A 16670-nucleotide genomic window follows, 5' to 3' on the forward strand; every position below is an offset into this window, starting at 1 on the left:
CCTAGCTAGCTACCCACCTAGCTAGATGGCTAATGTTAGCCTAACTCAATACAACTTTGATTTTGCTTGGAAACACAATAACATTTCAAAAGAAGGCTAATTAATTAGTCACAATTTTGTCACAATTGTGATGTCCCCAGATTGACTTTAGATGCAGTATAACTTTATCTAGCTAACTAAGATTGATGGAACCACCGTATTTTCGCTAGCTAACATTAGCATTGCAGCTATTTTTGATGAACTTTGCTAGTAACAGTAATGGCAATATTGCCATCTCGCTAAAGTAAATTTGACAACATCATAAAATGGTAAAGTTGTTTCCTACTAATTATTATCCTGCTTTAGCAATGTCATTGTATTTCTAAGTTAGTGTAATTTAGACAAAACAGTGCAACCCATGTCTAGGGCACAAATAAATACTGGATGCAGCTATGGTGGTACTAGCTAACTATAATTGAGGGATGATAACAACCGTTGAAGCTGTTTTTCTGTTAGAGAAAGTGCACAGTTGGGTGCCAGACTGATCCCCTTGTCATGAACGGATGCCGGGAGCTACCAGAAGGAGCAATAATTGGTATCATAACATGTCCAGCAATGTGATTGCAATGGTTTAGCGACCTCCAAAAATAACCTAATTCACTGTACACTTGCTATTGTTCACAGCTTGTCAGGCAAGACCTCAGAATAAAAGTGTGTCATGCAACACAAGTACCATTGTGACACTTCCTCCTTTGTTGCCAGTCTCCCTCGACTCCTATGAAAAGGACACTCCATCATGAGGCCACTGATAGTTACCTAACATAGCAGGCATAAAAAAATGTATCTGTATCGGCTGATAACGACAAAGAAAGGTGCACATTGTTATATTAGCATAACTGCTTCTATGGTATTATGTAAAGGGTAGTTTATTCTACATGGACCTGCTACTACATTTGAAAGTTATCAAACCACTTAGTTTAGAATATCTACATAAATTCAGCAATTGCATTCTTCTCATATTACTCTGTAGGCTACTGATGGTAATTGGTAATGTTAATTTTCTGTAATTTGATCGCTGTTTTGTTTCATATTGTGTCTGTTGTGATCAAAGCATCCTTGTGAATGAGACTCTGGTGTCAATGGATTTTCCCTCAATAAATAAATAAAAGCTTCCTCTGGCATCTCACCACTGTTATTGAACTCAACCTGCATGATGTTTGTTTGTTGTGATTGAGTGGGGTGAAACCACTGCGGGCAAGGTTCTGTCAGATGGGTGACAGATGCGGTGGCAAGGGCAGTAAGCCAAATAAACAGGCCAAATCAGCGGGTGCAGTTAATATTTTTTTTTTTTGAGTGGCGGCAATGATTTAAATGAATATAGTGGAAACACTATACTTGGGTGTATGGTTGTTTGTGGGGGAAAGGGGTTGAGTGTGTGTGTGTATGCCACAACTGTTGCTAGGGAGTATAGAATCACAGTTGTTTGCTAAAATAATAATTGCTTGCTAAAATGTAATTTTGTAATGGCAATATTAGTAAGAGGTAACAATCCTTTGTCTAAACTACCTACATTATTACAAATATGAATTGTCAATTATGGAAATTAAGATGAGCAGGATTTACATATATACAGTTGAAGTCGGAAGTTTACATACACTTAGGTTGGAGTCATAAAAACTCGTTTTTCAACCACTCCACAAACTTCTTGTTAACAAACTATAGTTTTGGAAAGTCGGTTAGGACATCTACTTTGTGCATGACATGAGTAATTTTTCCAACAATTGTTTACAGACAGATTATTTAACTTATAATTCACTGTATCACAATTCCAGTGGGTCAGAAGTTTACATACACTAAGCTGACTGTGCCTTTAAACAGCTAGGAAAATTCCAGAAAATGATGACATGGCTTTAGAAGCTTCTGATAGGCTAATTGACATAATTTGAGTCAATTGGAGGTGTACCTGTAGATGTATTTCAAGGCCTACCTTCAAACTCAGTGTCTCTTGCTTGACATCATGTGAAAATCAAAAGAAATCAGCCAAGACCTCAGAAATAAAATGGTCAGATATCAGATATTATTCATCCTAATCAGACAGGTTTTTTACATGGACGATACATTGGAGATAATATAAGACAAATACTGAAACAATAGAATACTATGAAATATCTGGGAAACCAGGCCTGGTATTCATAGCTGACTTTGAAATGGCCTTTGATAAAGTATGACTGGAGTTTATATAGATAGATAGATAGATAGATATATATATATATATATAGATATATATATATATAGATATATTTATAGATAGACGTGTCTTTGGGCATCATTAACTTGAAGACATGTTTATCAAATAACTCTGTAATTATTATTACGCGATTAACTGATTGTGTAACTGTAATTAACTTGGAGGTCGGGGCACCAAGGAAAATATTCAGATTACAAAATTATAATTTTCCTAATATAACTTTCCAGATATCATAATATCTGACCGATTATCTTCTGATTAATGATGTATTATTACCTCGCGTCAGTCTCATTCCAAACGTCGTAAATTGTTGTTATCTGCACGAATCCAGTCTTCACTAAGTCATCCATACATCAATTGTCTTAAAATCATTTATTTACTAAACTAAGTAATTCACAGAAAGCATACAAACAGTAGGTATCATTACAAAGAAATGGTAGAGTAATGTGTCCTAGTGGGCTAAACCGGCATGGCGGCTTGTTAAACAAACAAGGGGGTTGGGGGCAGCGGAGAAGGCACAACAGAGTTGATAAATATTAACAATTGATATGCTAATTCTTTGCACATGAACGCTCACTCATTCGGGAACAATTGCAATCAATATATATTTACGCTCAGTGTGTCATTGGGATCCTTGTTGGAGAGTTTGGTCCTCTCTCTCTCTCTCTCTCTCTCGGTTAGAATGGATCTTTCAAGCGACATTCATTAATGTCGTTATAGAATGGATGTTTCGTCGGTCTTTGCGTTCAATGTTACTGAATTTCTAGCTGCAGACTAGTAATTAATGTCAAAGACTTGTTATTATTCTGTAGGTATCGATAGTCTAAAAGTTTAACCACGTGGTATGGTTAAAGATCAGTAGAGGGATGCATGGTCAAACCTATTGGCCAACTCGTAATGGAGTGGAGGCCTGGTCTAAAGAAAGAAATTCTGGGTGGGGGTTTTATACTGAACATAGAAAAGCTGTCACATGACGCCTTGTCCTGTTTGTGTCCCTGGGGGCGTGCCGATGACTGAGTTAAGCTTTGAACAGAAATACAATTCTCTTACATTAACATCAGTACATAGCATCTCAACATATTCAAAATAGTTTTATCCTTATTAATACATTTTATACAACCATTAGATGTAAGTCTCATCGCTGAGGCTAGTATATAAACCTTAGTATGGTAATATGGCAATATTGTCTCTATGAGTTTCATAAAATTGTACCAAGCGGACCAGTTCGTAGCTGGATTCTTCCCTGATCTTTTATACCTTCTCCAGAACATAAATGTCGTTCGGTTCTCCAATCCTGTGAGGTGGAAGAATCCTTTGTTCTCTATACGAAACCCACTCTGTCTCAAAACTGTGGCCTGTTAGGCAGGACATTCCCTTTGGAATTTACGACTGCCTTCACACAGCCTTGTGTCAGAAGTATAGAGGTCGGGGGATGGTGCATAGAAAACCCAGAGGGCAACGTCATGACAATATATATATGCCTGGAATATTTCAATTTTGGAGAATCTCTTATGAAATGGGTTAAAGTTATGTATAGCAACCCTAGGTGTTAAATAATAGCTACATATCAAGTTTTAAACTGTCAAAAGGAGCAAAACAAGGTTGTCCACTATCGGCATATCTATTTATTATAGCCATTGAAATGTTAGCTGTTAAAATCAGATCCAACGATAATATTAAGGGATTAGAAATCCAGGGCTTAAAAACAATGGCGTCATTGTACGCTGATTCATGTTTTCTTTTAAATCCACAATTAAAATCCCTCCACAGCCTCAGAGAATCTAGATACTTTTTCTAACCTCTCTGGATTAAAACCAAATTATGTATTGGCGCACTAAAAATACAACATTTACATTACCATGTAGTTTACCAATAAAATGGTCTGACGGGGATGTGGACATACTCGGTATACATATCCCGAAAGAAAGAAATGATTTCACTCCAATAAATTGTTAGAGAAATTTAGCAAAAATAGGTAAGATCTTGCTACCATGAAAAGGAAAATACCTGTCTATTTGTGGAAAAATCACCCTGATTATGTCTCGTCCTGACCAGTAAAGGGGTTATTTGTTATTGTAGTTTGGTCAGGACGTGGCAGGGGGTGTTTGTTTTATGTGGTTCAGGGTTTGTTGGGCTATGGTATTATGTAAGAGGGTTGTTTGTTTAGAGTGTTCCAGGGTTTTTGGTCTATGTTCTAGGTTAGTGTTTTTCTATGTTCAGTTTAGTTTTCTACTTCTATGTTTAGGGTTTGTTGATTGACCTTCAATTGGAGGCAGCTGTTCCTCGTTGCCTCTGATTGAAGGTCCTATGTATAGGGGTGTTTTTGTAATGGGATTTGTGGGTAGTTGTTTCCTGTTTTGTGTCTGTGCACCTGACAGGACTGTTTAGTGTCATTCGTTGTTTTGTATACGTGATTTGTTTGTTTTTCCTTCTTTTGATTTAATAAAGAAGATGAGTAGACACGTTCCCGCTGCACCTTGGTCCAATCCTTACGACGCCTGTTACAGATTAACTCTTTAGTCATATCACAGTTGACCTATTTGCTTATGGTCTTGCCTACACATAGTGACCTGTTTCTTAAATTAAATGAGCAAATGGCAAGCCAGACAAAATTAAAAGGGCCAATTTCTATAATGAATATGAATTCAGAGGGCAGAAATGATTAAATATTAAAGCATTAGACCTCTCACTTAAGGCACCAGTCATACAAAAGTTATACTTACATCCGAACTGGTTCTCTACCAAATTAGTAAGAATGTCTCAACACATGTTCAAGAATGGCCTTTTTCCCTTTATTCAGATTACAACCACTCACTTTTGGCTATTTGAAAAGAAAATAATCTCAAAAATATAGTTATTTTTTAAACAAGCCATAGAAAGTTGGTTGCAATTTCAGTTTAATCCACCAGAAAAGACAGAACAAATAATACAATAAATATTGTGGTTAAGCTCAAATATACTAATTGATAAAAAAAAAAACGTTATACCTTGAAAAAGAAATGTTACGAAAACTGTATCTTTGAAAATGTTATCATAAATAGGATTGGTGGAGTTATGTCACACATGCAGCGAACACAAATATATGGAAATGTCTGCTCCATCCAAAATTACAACCAAATAATTGCAGCATTACCACAGAAATGGAAGAGGCAAGGGGGAAAAAGTAAGGAACTTGTCTGTCAGCCATGCATTAAAGACCAAAATTGGTTAAAGAAATTTGTGATAAATAAAAATATATAACAGTTTCATTTAAGGACCAAAAAAATTGACAGCTTTGCCATATAAATTGCAAAATAGTTGTGAAGAGATTTTCGACGTACCGATTACATGGTTTATGAATTGACACGCAAAACGACGCCAGATTCAAAACTTATTATACAAAATTCTTGCAACCAGTATAATGTTATATGGGGGATACAACCTTCTCATCTCTGCAGATTTTGCTGCGAGGAGGCAGTCATTAGATCATTTATTTTGGTACTGTCCATATGTAGCTCGTTTTTGGTCACAGGTCCAGGAATGCCTGAAGAATTGCAACTTTACCTGGAGCTAACGCTGCAGATAGCAATACTGGGTGATTTGAAAAGTCATAGTCAATCGATTAAAAATATAATAATTATTTTATCAAAAAAATGTATATTACATTTACAATCTGTAGAAACAATGAGAATAGAAAGATTCAGAACTTTTGTGAAGCATCACAGCACAGTTAAAATATATGGCAAATAGAAATCCAATATGGATGGTGTTAAGAGATGCGAGGGTTTGAATGGAGCTGAAGGGTGGGACTAATAACAAGATAACAAATATAAAACATACTGGGTCTGTTAAATGTATATAGGTTCAGAACTTTTGTGAAATACCACAGTTACAAATATATGGCAAATAGAAATCAAACTGGATGGACATCAGAAATAGAGGAAGTCCAGGACAAAAAACAAACAATATATAACTATTGTAAAATAGACTGTGTCCATAAAATGTAAATAGTATTTATAAGCTGGGAGTAGAAGCCTAAGTGTTACTGTTTATTAGTTCACTCCAATTAGGGAAGGGGTGGTAGGGTTTGCGGGGAATAATAAAGGGTGTGTGTGTGTGTGTGTGTGTGTGTGTGTGTGCGTGCCCAAAAAATATATGGGGGATTGGAAATGATGCAGACAAATACATTGATGGAAGCTACAATCTATCCGCAATTTTAGAATTGATCCACCCCCTAAGAAAAACAATAAAAAAAACACAAATCAGCAAACTCTTTAGATTTATAAAGTTATTTCTGAGAAATCTTGCTGTACCTGTTTTTTGTTTTCCATTTTTGTTTAAAAAAAATGACATTTGCTGCTTGATATTGTGAAATCATTCCAGTATTTTTCACAACCATGAAACCAATGCTAGAGATACACTAAAGGGTTTTTCACACTACTGAGCCAGACCGAGCCCAACAAAGCCGTACTGAGCTGGCCTAGGTATGCACCCACCATATTTGCTGGAAATGTGCTGAAAAGGACTACTGTATGTGAAAAGAAAACATCAGAGCCAGCACAGTACAGTTCGGAAACAATAGTTCCGACAGTGAAGCCGACGGGCACCATCTGCACCTGGGACGGAGTGTGTGCCTCATACCTGGCCTTCTTCAGGTTGGCACAGAGTTGACCGGAGGTTACAGTGCTCAAACTCTATGATGGGCCTGCCTACCTCCCTGCCCTCTGTAAAAATGCCCAGCTCCTGCTTTACCTGCTGCACTTGCTCTTCTGTCAACCCAGAGATAAATGCATCTTCCTTTTAGGAATATTCCTTGTCTAAGTCTTTATCACCATTGTCAGTTCTGTCAACAGCATGCTGTCCACTCAGTGAGGTCCTCTTCTCCCGTGGTGTCACGGTTAAAGGTGTCCTCCCCTGTGCCCATGCCATTTTAGCCAGGCGACTGGCCTTGCACTCCAGGCTGCACACATCGTTGTTGGTACTGTCACAGTTGTACTCCCCGAAGCGACAACCCATGACGCAGACGGGCTCCCTCTTTTTGGGTCATCTCTGGCTCTTTCTGAAGGATTTTACAGGCTTTTCTTCTTCGTTGTCCTCTGGTTCACTCTCTGTTGGTCCTCTAGTGCTCATACAGAGCTTTCCTCCTCCAGAGTTGGTTGTCCTAAAGAGGCGGTTATGAATAATATACTCACAATGTCTAACGTTAATCAAAAACTCTCAGTGATAATGCCACCTGCACACAGAAGAGTGGGCATCAGCTAGCCAGTGGCAATTTTAGCATGTAAATCTTGGTGAGGCAAACAAACAAAAAACTTTGGGGATGCATGCCAGCATAGCCACTACACAACACAACACTAAACAATACATGAATTGCACTTTAACGGTGACAAACGGTGCCCAAAAACGGTTAGGGCCTACATAAAGCTGTCCCAACAGCAGAGTCCCAACAGCAGTCCCAACACCTTACCACTGCTAAACTTGGCTATCAGCGCAGCCTTTAATTCAGCCCCATTTACTGGCTTTAAAAAAAACATAGCTGATATGGCTGACTTGCTTAAACAAATGTGGTTTCTAATGACAATTGAGATGTACAAACTACGGCATAAGGGGACGACAAGCAGATAAGAGGCAATCCATAATTTTGATTAAGACAATGAGTGAGCTATGATGGACATAGTCAATATAACTATTTGTTCAGCACTTTTGAAATGTACAGCGACATAACTCAGAACATGGGCTGTTCTTACAGTGTTCTCCCTGTACAACAAGTAACGGGATTGCCTCAGGATACCGGGTGGCGTAATCCACGATTACCAGGATGTATTGGTGTCCCCTCGCGGTCTTCACCAATGGACCAACCAGATCCATTGCCACCCGCTCAAATGGCACTACTATAATGGGCAAGGGAACCAAAGGGTTTCTATAATGTACCCTCGGAGCTGTGATCTGGCACTCCGGGCAACTATGGCAGTAGTTCTCCACGGCGCGCTTGACTCCGGGCCAGTGGAATTGGTTCCCGATCCACTCCCTGGTTTTCTCCATCCCCAGGTGTGCCATAAGCAGGTGGGTGTGGGAAAGCTGCAACACAGTCCTAACATACTGCCTGGATATGAGTAACAAGTATTTTGTCTCCCCATTGTGCTTTACTACCTGATACAATAAATTATGCTTGATGGCAAAGTGGGGGTAGCACCACTCACTTACCCCAGGTAACAGCACGCCATCCACCGAATGCCCCTAGCATTCTGGAGATTGGGGTCTTCTAACTGGGCCATCCCGAACTGACCCGTGAGGATTCCCATGTCATGAGGTCCGTCTGGGGCCTCCACCTCTATAAAGGGGAGCCTGAGGTCTTCCTCGCACGGTGGCTCGCTTGCCGTAGCGGGGTCGTCTCCCTCCTCCGGGTCCGACTCGGGCCCAGTGGACACCTCTCGTGGCAGGGGGTGGGTTGCACAGGTCACCGTCCTTTTTCCTTTTCTTCCTACCTCACATGCGCGCCTCCCCAGGTCCCTCCTCCACAGTGCCTGGAAGAGAGGGCAATCTCGACCGAGGACAATAGACACGGGCAGGTTAGGAACAGCCCCCACGCGCACCTAGCACTCCCCCTTAGGGGTGATTATCCCCACCAGGCACAGGGTACCTCTTCGTGTCCCCGTGTACACAGGACACTGTCACCTCCTCGTCCCCCGGTTCATCTTTCCCCACTCAGGTGAGCCACTGCGGGTGGGCCAGGGTCACCATGCTGCCGGAATCCAGCAGAGCGCTGGTGTTAATGCCATCGATTCGTACAGGAACCATTGGAGGGGCCGTCTCGGTGTGCGCCCAACAGGAGGTGACATAACTTGCCATCCGGGTTAACCCAGAGCTGGAGGATGCGGAGGGCATGGCCTCCTCCCGGCCGGGGCAGCTCCATGCGAGGTGTCCCGGCTCACCGCACACATAGCAGCGTCTCTGATCTAGGTCCAGCAGTGGCCGACGTCATAGGTTTGGGTCACCCTCCTGCTTCCCGGCCTCGGCTGGTTCCGTCTGGGCCCCCTTCAGCCCCTCGCCTCTCTCTGTGTTGTTCATCCCCCTCCCCTCTTAGCAGGTCCTGGGTGTTCTGGTGAGTTTCCACAGCAGCCAGCAATTCCTCCAGGCTCTGGGGGTTCTGCATGCTCACCGTGTTCTTCATCTCCTATGGCAGGGCCCGAAGGTATCGATCCAGGATGAGCTTGTCGATCATCGGGAGGGACGGTACGTCAGTTAGTAGCCAGCCCTTGATGAGGTGCACCAGGTCGCTCATCTGAGCACAGGGGGAAAGGGTGGGGTCAAAGGCCCAGTTGGGGACCAGTTGTGCACGGCGTGCGAGGCTGAATCCATAACGGCTCAGGATCTCACGTTTAAGTCCCTCATAATTCGCGGCCTGGTCAGCGTTCAAGTCAAAGTAGGCCTTCTGGGCCTTCCCGGAGAGGTAGGGTGTCAACAGGCTGGCCCACTTGGGCTTGGGCCATCCTTCCCTCTGCGCCGTCCTCTCGAAGGTGCACAAATACATCTCCACCTCATCTTTCTCCCTTAACTTAACCAGGAACTGATTAGGGCCAGACTCCTGAGCCATTCCAGCCTTCAACTGGGCTACCTCCGCTACCAGTCTGAGGTTTTGTTGGTGCTGCTCCTCCAGTGCTTGCTCCTGGAGAGCCTGTTGCTTCTGCTGGCTGAGGATAAACTGAGCCACCATCTCCTCCATGGTAATCTCCATACGCTCGACCCCACGGCACCCAAAGCTACTGAGTTGCCCACATTCTCCACCATATGTGGTAAACCGTGGGGTGTTGGGTTGAGCGTGCAGAGATTAACACAGAGACAGGAAGATTTTAGTCCACAAACACAACTTTACTAGGCCATAAAATAAACATAACAAAGAAAATCCCGTAGGTTTGGCTCGGTCGTTCTTTTCAGCTTTGGCTCTGTGTCGGTCTCTCCCGGGCCTCTCCCGCAGTGTGCCACAGTGCTCCTTTTATGTGGCCTCCACGGCTGGTTGGCACTTTCCCCTAATTACCTCTACTTGGAGCTATCCGTGTCGGGGTGCCCAGCTCGTGTACTCCCAGCAGAGGGAGCCAACGTTGCATCATGTACCTCACCTCTATTACCACCCCCGGGTTAGACCTCCTGGGATACAACAATAACAAGCGCACCTCTGTAGGTTGTAAAAGTGTTACATGGTCTCTGCTCATATCATTGCATAGTGCAGAGAATACACAAGAGTTCAGGGTCCTTGCTTTAACAAAGTTAACAATTTTCACTATACTGTCCAAAACATCTTTCAAGCTGTCAGACATTCCCTTGGCAGCAAGAGCCTCTCGGTGGATGCTGCAGTGTACCCAAGTGGTGTTGGGAGCAACTGCTTGCACGCGCGTTACCACTCCACTATGTCTCCCTGTCATGGCTTTTGCGCCATCAGTACAGATACCAACACATGTTGACCACCAAAGTCTATTTGATGTCACAAAGCAGTCCAGTACTTTAAAAATAACCTCTCCTGTTGTCCTGGTTTCCAGTGGTGTGCAGAAGAGGATGTCTTCCTTAATTGACCCCCCATAAACGTAACGGACATAGAGTTGAAGTCGGAAGTTCACTACTTACTAGATTTACACATCTAGTTTTTCTGGATCTATGTCAAGTAATGCAAGGGGAAGAAATGGCACAGCAGCCATTTTGGGAGGGGGTGTGGATGACCACACACCATAGCAGTCATCTTTTCTTCAAATAATATTTTTGCAGGAATCTCCTTGCGAATGATTTTGCCGAAGATTGTATCTCCGCCGGCATGGGCAACCAGAAAAAGTGGTTGCCCAAAAACTGAAAAACGGGTTTGCTAACATTACTAGCTAACTGTAGTAGCAGCCAACTAATAATTGGATCATTTGGACAATAACTCGATTATTGAATTACTTGAGTAGTTTTCGCTAAATAATACAGAAACAAGCTTTTTTTTATGTTCATACATGAATAACTGTAACTCATTTCCAAGTAAATTGATGTTTGCAAAAGTGTAAATATTTGTATGTTGTGCATGTGATTTTGTTTTCCTGAGTGTCTTGTTTTTCAACCACTACACAAATTTCCTGTTAACAAACTATAGTTTTGGCAAGTCGGTTAGGACATCTACTTTGTACATGACAAAAGTAATTATTCCAATAATGGTTTACAGACAGATTATAGACAGATTATTTCACTTATAATTCACTGTATCACAATTGCAGTGGGTCAGAAGTTTACATACACTAAGCTGACTGTGTATGTAAACAGCTTGGAAAATTCCAGAAAATGATGACATGGCTTTAGAAGCTTCTGATAGTCTAATTGACATCATTTCAGTCAATTGGAGGTGTACCTGTGGATGTATTTCAAGGCCTACCTTCAAACTCAGTGCCTCTTTGCTTGACATCATGGGAAAATGAAAAGAAATCAGCCAAGACCTCAGAAGAAAAATGATAGACCTCCACAAGTCTGGTTCATCCTTGGGAGCAATTTCCAAATGCCTAAAGGTACCATGTTCATCTGTACAAACAATAGAACGCAAGTATAAACACCATGGGAACACGCAGCCGTCATAACACTCAGGAAGGAGACGCGTTCTGTCTCCTAGAGATGAACGTACTTCGGTGCGAAAAGTGCAAATCAATCCCAGAACAACAGCAAAGGACCTTGTGAAGATGCTGGAGGAAACAGGTACAAATGTATCTATATCCACAGTTAAACGAGTCCTGTATTGACATAATCTAAAAGGCCGCTCAGCAAAGAAGAAGCCACTGCTCCAAAACCACCATAAAAAAGCCAGACTACGGTTTGCAACTGCACATGGGGACAATGATCGTACTTTTTAGAGAAATGTCCTCTGGTCATATGAAACAAAATCAGAACTGTTTGGCCATAATGACCATCGTTATGTTTGGAGGAAAAAGGGGGAGTCTTGCAAGCCAAAGAACACCATCCCAACCGTGAAGCACAGAGGGAGGCAACATCATGTCGTGGTGGTGCTTTGCTGCAGGAGGGACTGGTGGATATACTGAAGCAACATCTCTAGACATCAGTCAAGGAAGTTAAAGCTTGATCGCAAATGGGTCTGCCAAATGGACAATGACCCAAGCATACTTCCAAAGTTGTGGTAAAATGGCTTAACGACAACAAAGTCAAGGTATTGGAGTGGCCATCACAAAGCCCTGACCTCATCCTATAGAAAATTTGTGGGCAGAACTGAAAAAGCGTTTGTGAGCAAGGAGGCCAACAAACCTGACTCAGTTACACCAGTTCTGTCAGGAGGAATGGGCCAAAATTCACCCAACTTATTGTGGGAAGCTTGTGGAAGGCTACCCATAATGTTTGACCCAAGTTAACAAAGGCAATGCTACCAAATTCTAATTGAGTGTATGCAAACTTCTGACCCACTATGAATGTGATGAAAGAAATAAAAGCTGAAATAAATCATTCTCTCTAGTATTATTCTGACATTTCACATTCTTAAAATAAAGTGCTGGATGGGATTAAATGATTAAATGTCAGGAATTGTGAAAAACTAAATTTAAATGTATTTGGCTAAGGTGTATGTAAACTTCCGACTTCAACTGTTTATCAGGAGCTGTGCCAGGCCCGCCACGTCTGTTGACTCATCCAGCTGTAACGGATAGAATTCACTGGCTTGTATGCAAAGCAGTAATTGTTTCTAAACATCTCCTGCCATGTCACTGATGCATCGTGAAACAGTGTTGTTTGATGAAGGCATTGTCTGTATAGTTTTTTGGGCCTTTTCCCCCAGCATTATCCCAGCCATATCCACGGAAGCAGGAAGAATTAAGTCCTCCACAATAGTATGAGGCTTGCCTGTCCTAGCCACTCGGTAGCTCACCATATAAGACGCTTCTAGACCATTCTTATTAATGGTATCTGTTGCTTTTATACATGTCTTACTACTTGATAGTCGTCTTAATTCTCGCTCAAAAAAACTAATGTGGCTTATTTTTCAAATTGGCATGTTTTGTTTCTAAATGTCTGCACAAAAGTGAAGGTTTCATCGAGTTGTGAGATTGTACTTTTGCACATATAACACACTGTGGCTGAGGAAAGACACTACTCCCAATATAAGTGAACTCCAAATCAATGTAGTTCTCATCATATTTGTGCCTCTTCGATGGTCCAACGTCCCTGTCTGTTGTTCGGCGCTTTCCAGGGTAAGGGGGCAGTAGCTCTTCAGCTGCATCATATTCCCAACTGTCAAGTGTCTATGCTAGCTGGGCTAACAACAAATGCAGAATTACTGATTCTAGCATTGGACGTGCTCGTGGAAGCAGAACAATTTAGAGCTGGCATGTGTCTCTATGGGCCTTACCTTTTTTTTTAACCATTTATCAACTTTCGAGCAAACGGAATGAGCAGCAGCTACGTTTGGCTACATACGGACCGTTTGTGGAATTCTCGCGAGAGAGTAACGGTTAATGTGATTGGTTGTTAATTATTTGACATTGTGTTGTTATTTCGCTGAACACTAGATGGTTTCATTTTGGTATTGAAACGAGGCTACTCAGGCGACAAAAAAAAAACTCACCCACATGTATAGCCCGTTGGAAAATATAAATGGACTGTTTGAAAATGTGAACAAATAAAAATAAATTAACCCTATAATTTCCTGGTCCTTTTAAAACATTTGGCGTACCCCCGACGGCATTTCGGTAACCCAGTCTGGGAATACCTGATGTAGTGTATCTTGTATCTTGTCCACCAACTCAGAACGCAGACTGATATTGATGACGTCTCCAGTTAAGTACATGCTGGGTAATGTAGTTCAGGCCAAATATTCTCACGACAGGAAACAAGTAGGCTATTTTACAAACATGTCCGAAGCAAATTGACATGTTGACATAAAGCTGCACAACATGACTTCAGTTAATCAATGTCGAATTCAACAAGCCTCTTATCGATTGTGAATATTAGGACTACAAATCCCTATAATAAAGGACTGATGCATTAATCATACTGTGTATACTTGCAACTGACAATACATAGCCAACCTACCACAAAATGTTAGGCAAATTCATCTATTTATGAGAACCATCTATTTATGAGAATAACTCCTGACTAAGACACACTTAAATAATCCATCTCATTGCTGAAAGTTAAAATTGTTATATTCCAGGGGTGCATTCTACATATACGCAGACACAGCATTGTATCCAAACAATTCAAACTATGCATGCGTACATTCTGTTTTATTTACACTCTGTAGTAAAGGCATGCTTTCCTCTTTTGCATGTGGTGCAGAAGTGGCTGGGTGGTATGCGCACGCGCACTAGTGCAGCTCTTTTATAGCCACAGTGCGGCAGGAAAACCGTAACAAGCGACGAAAAGCAGAGATTGAATAGTGGAGAAAAAAGCTATCCAAAGGGGAACATGTAAAGGAAGAAGAAAGAACAAAGACTGAATAATGGGAATGTTTTTTCCTCTCTAGCTGAAGAAAATATGCGTATTTCTCTTTGAGATTAAGAAATAGGTTGACAGCTATTCAGCGAGCTCCATTTCAAATGGTAGCAGCAGAATGGATGGAAAATACAAGGAGAGGCACTGCTTCCACGATTCATATTGACTCAAAGGAGTTAGACGATACCTTACCGATGGCTTGCAGTCAATTCTCCATGTCTCCTCCAACGAATTGTAAATTGACGTAGGCATTGAAGGCTGCAAATCAAGTCAAGTTTGGTGCATTAAATTCCTTTGGTGGGATGTCATCGACTTCTATTACTACATAGTAACCTTTGGGTTTCCGACGGCTGGTATTGGCACTTCAGGGTGTTATGATGGGTGAAGTGACGGACGCAAAGGAATTAAAAAATACCTTTATTGTTCCCGCAATAAAGTCTTTTGACCGTTATGATTTTTCACGAGCAAAAATCTGCTGTAGCCTCACATGGCTAGTGGCCAAAGCATTTGTGACAGGTAGGTGGTTTAAACATGTATTTTGTCAATAATTACATTTTAATTGTTTTTCAAACACATTGGTCAACAATTTGGCTATTCTTCCCTGCAATATTATCGCTCAGCTATACAAATAACATCACACACACCATTCAAGCTTGCAATATATTACTGTACAGTTATTGTATGTATATTACAATATGTGTATGTACATTGTTGTACAATGGATTTGTATGTAGTATTTATATAAATAAATGTTGAATCACTTTATTTAGATTTCCCCAAGAGGAGAATATCCTTCCATAACAAACACACATACATAATTCCCAAAGAGACCTATGCTAAGAAAAATAACTGTTGCATGATAATTTCCTATCTAGTTCAGTTGAAGTGGACTGTAAACATGAAGTTGTGAAGGGATGCCACAAATGATCTCATCAATCTCAACAGATTGTGGATGTCTCCTGCTTGAGAGCTGTGACCCTGAGTATGACAGGCCCACTCCATAAAATCAAATCTAGATGGGCATAATGGAGTTACATTCATTATCACATGGTTATTGTTGTACCATGGTTATCAGTAAGCTTTCAGTTGGCAAATGTGGCTCATATTACATAATACTAATGAACTAGTACCTAATCGGGTTCATATTTGGGGTTAGGCCTATATATACAGTAGCCCCAAATGTTACGTTTGTGACTGTTTCACATAGTTCAAAGTATTAGAAGAGTAATAGGAGTCACGTTTGGATGACCAATAGGTTCTTCAATAAAGACAACAGTTTTATTAATGTGGTGGTATGCCCAAATAAGTTATTTGTTATATAAACTCCAACCAGAACCCAAACCTCTGTCAATCTTTAGGGGGGCAGACAGACTGATGTGAATCATCGCAGCCCAAATGTTTTCCACCTCAGTCCGTTGCCGTAAACTGCATTGAGTCTCAATGGTCACTGAAGAAAAGAATAGAGAGCTTCTGACTCATCTGTCCGGCAAGGCCCAGCTTAATAATGCGGAATGTAGCTTTGAATGTAGCCTGCTTAGGGGCTGGTATCCCGAACACAAATTGAGAGTAGCCCTGGACTAGAATGCATGTTCAGTAGTAGGAGATTCTGCACTGACAGTGCATTTTAGGCAAGGCTTAATCTGTGTCTGGGAAAGTGGCCCTAGGGATCTTTGCGATGTATTTTAGTTACTGCACCTTGAGTTTCATTCCAAGGCATGTGGTATTGCTATAAGCCTGGTAGTCTAGGGGACAATACCTGACTTTTGAAAGCAGTTATAACAGCAAATGTTCTGATATAAAAGTAATTCCTATCTTATACTTATTTGAGCTGTTTTGATCCTTGGTTTGGTTTTGCTTTGTTTTTGGTAATAGCCAGCAGTTTGCCAGAGGCTCAGGATTGTGCTGTACTCAGTGTACTCAAGCCGACTGTTTACTAAATTGAAGGGCATATAGCGGATGCAGAGATTACTTCGCTAGAGGTAACAAAGTAGTACAGTACACATCAGCTCACTGATGC

At 41.3% G+C, this 16670-nt stretch overlaps 1 protein-coding gene and 1 pseudogene across 4 annotated transcripts in view; one reads left to right on the forward strand and one right to left on the reverse strand.

Moving 5' to 3' along the window:
- Positions 1 to 6615: 6615 nt before the first annotated feature.
- Positions 6616 to 9377, reverse strand: LOC145850371 (uncharacterized; annotated as a pseudogene).
- Positions 9378 to 14542: 5165 nt separating this feature from the next.
- The window catches only part of camsap2a (calmodulin regulated spectrin-associated protein family, member 2a), an 87309-nt gene continuing 85181 nt past the window's right edge, over positions 14543 to 16670 (forward strand). For all 4 annotated transcript variants that reach the window (XM_082956691.1, XM_082956692.1, XM_082956693.1 and 1 more), the window contains exon 1: positions 14543 to 15169. In XM_082956691.1, the coding sequence (XP_082812817.1) occupies positions 15028 to 15169 (142 nt within the window). In that variant the 5' untranslated portion in view covers positions 14543 to 15027. The remainder of the gene's footprint in view (positions 15170 to 16670) is intronic.

Source organism: Salmo salar, chromosome 10 (genome assembly GCF_965601325.2).
Source record: "Salmo salar chromosome 10, fSalSal1, whole genome shotgun sequence".
Taxonomy (NCBI): Eukaryota; Metazoa; Chordata; class Actinopteri; order Salmoniformes; family Salmonidae; genus Salmo; species Salmo salar.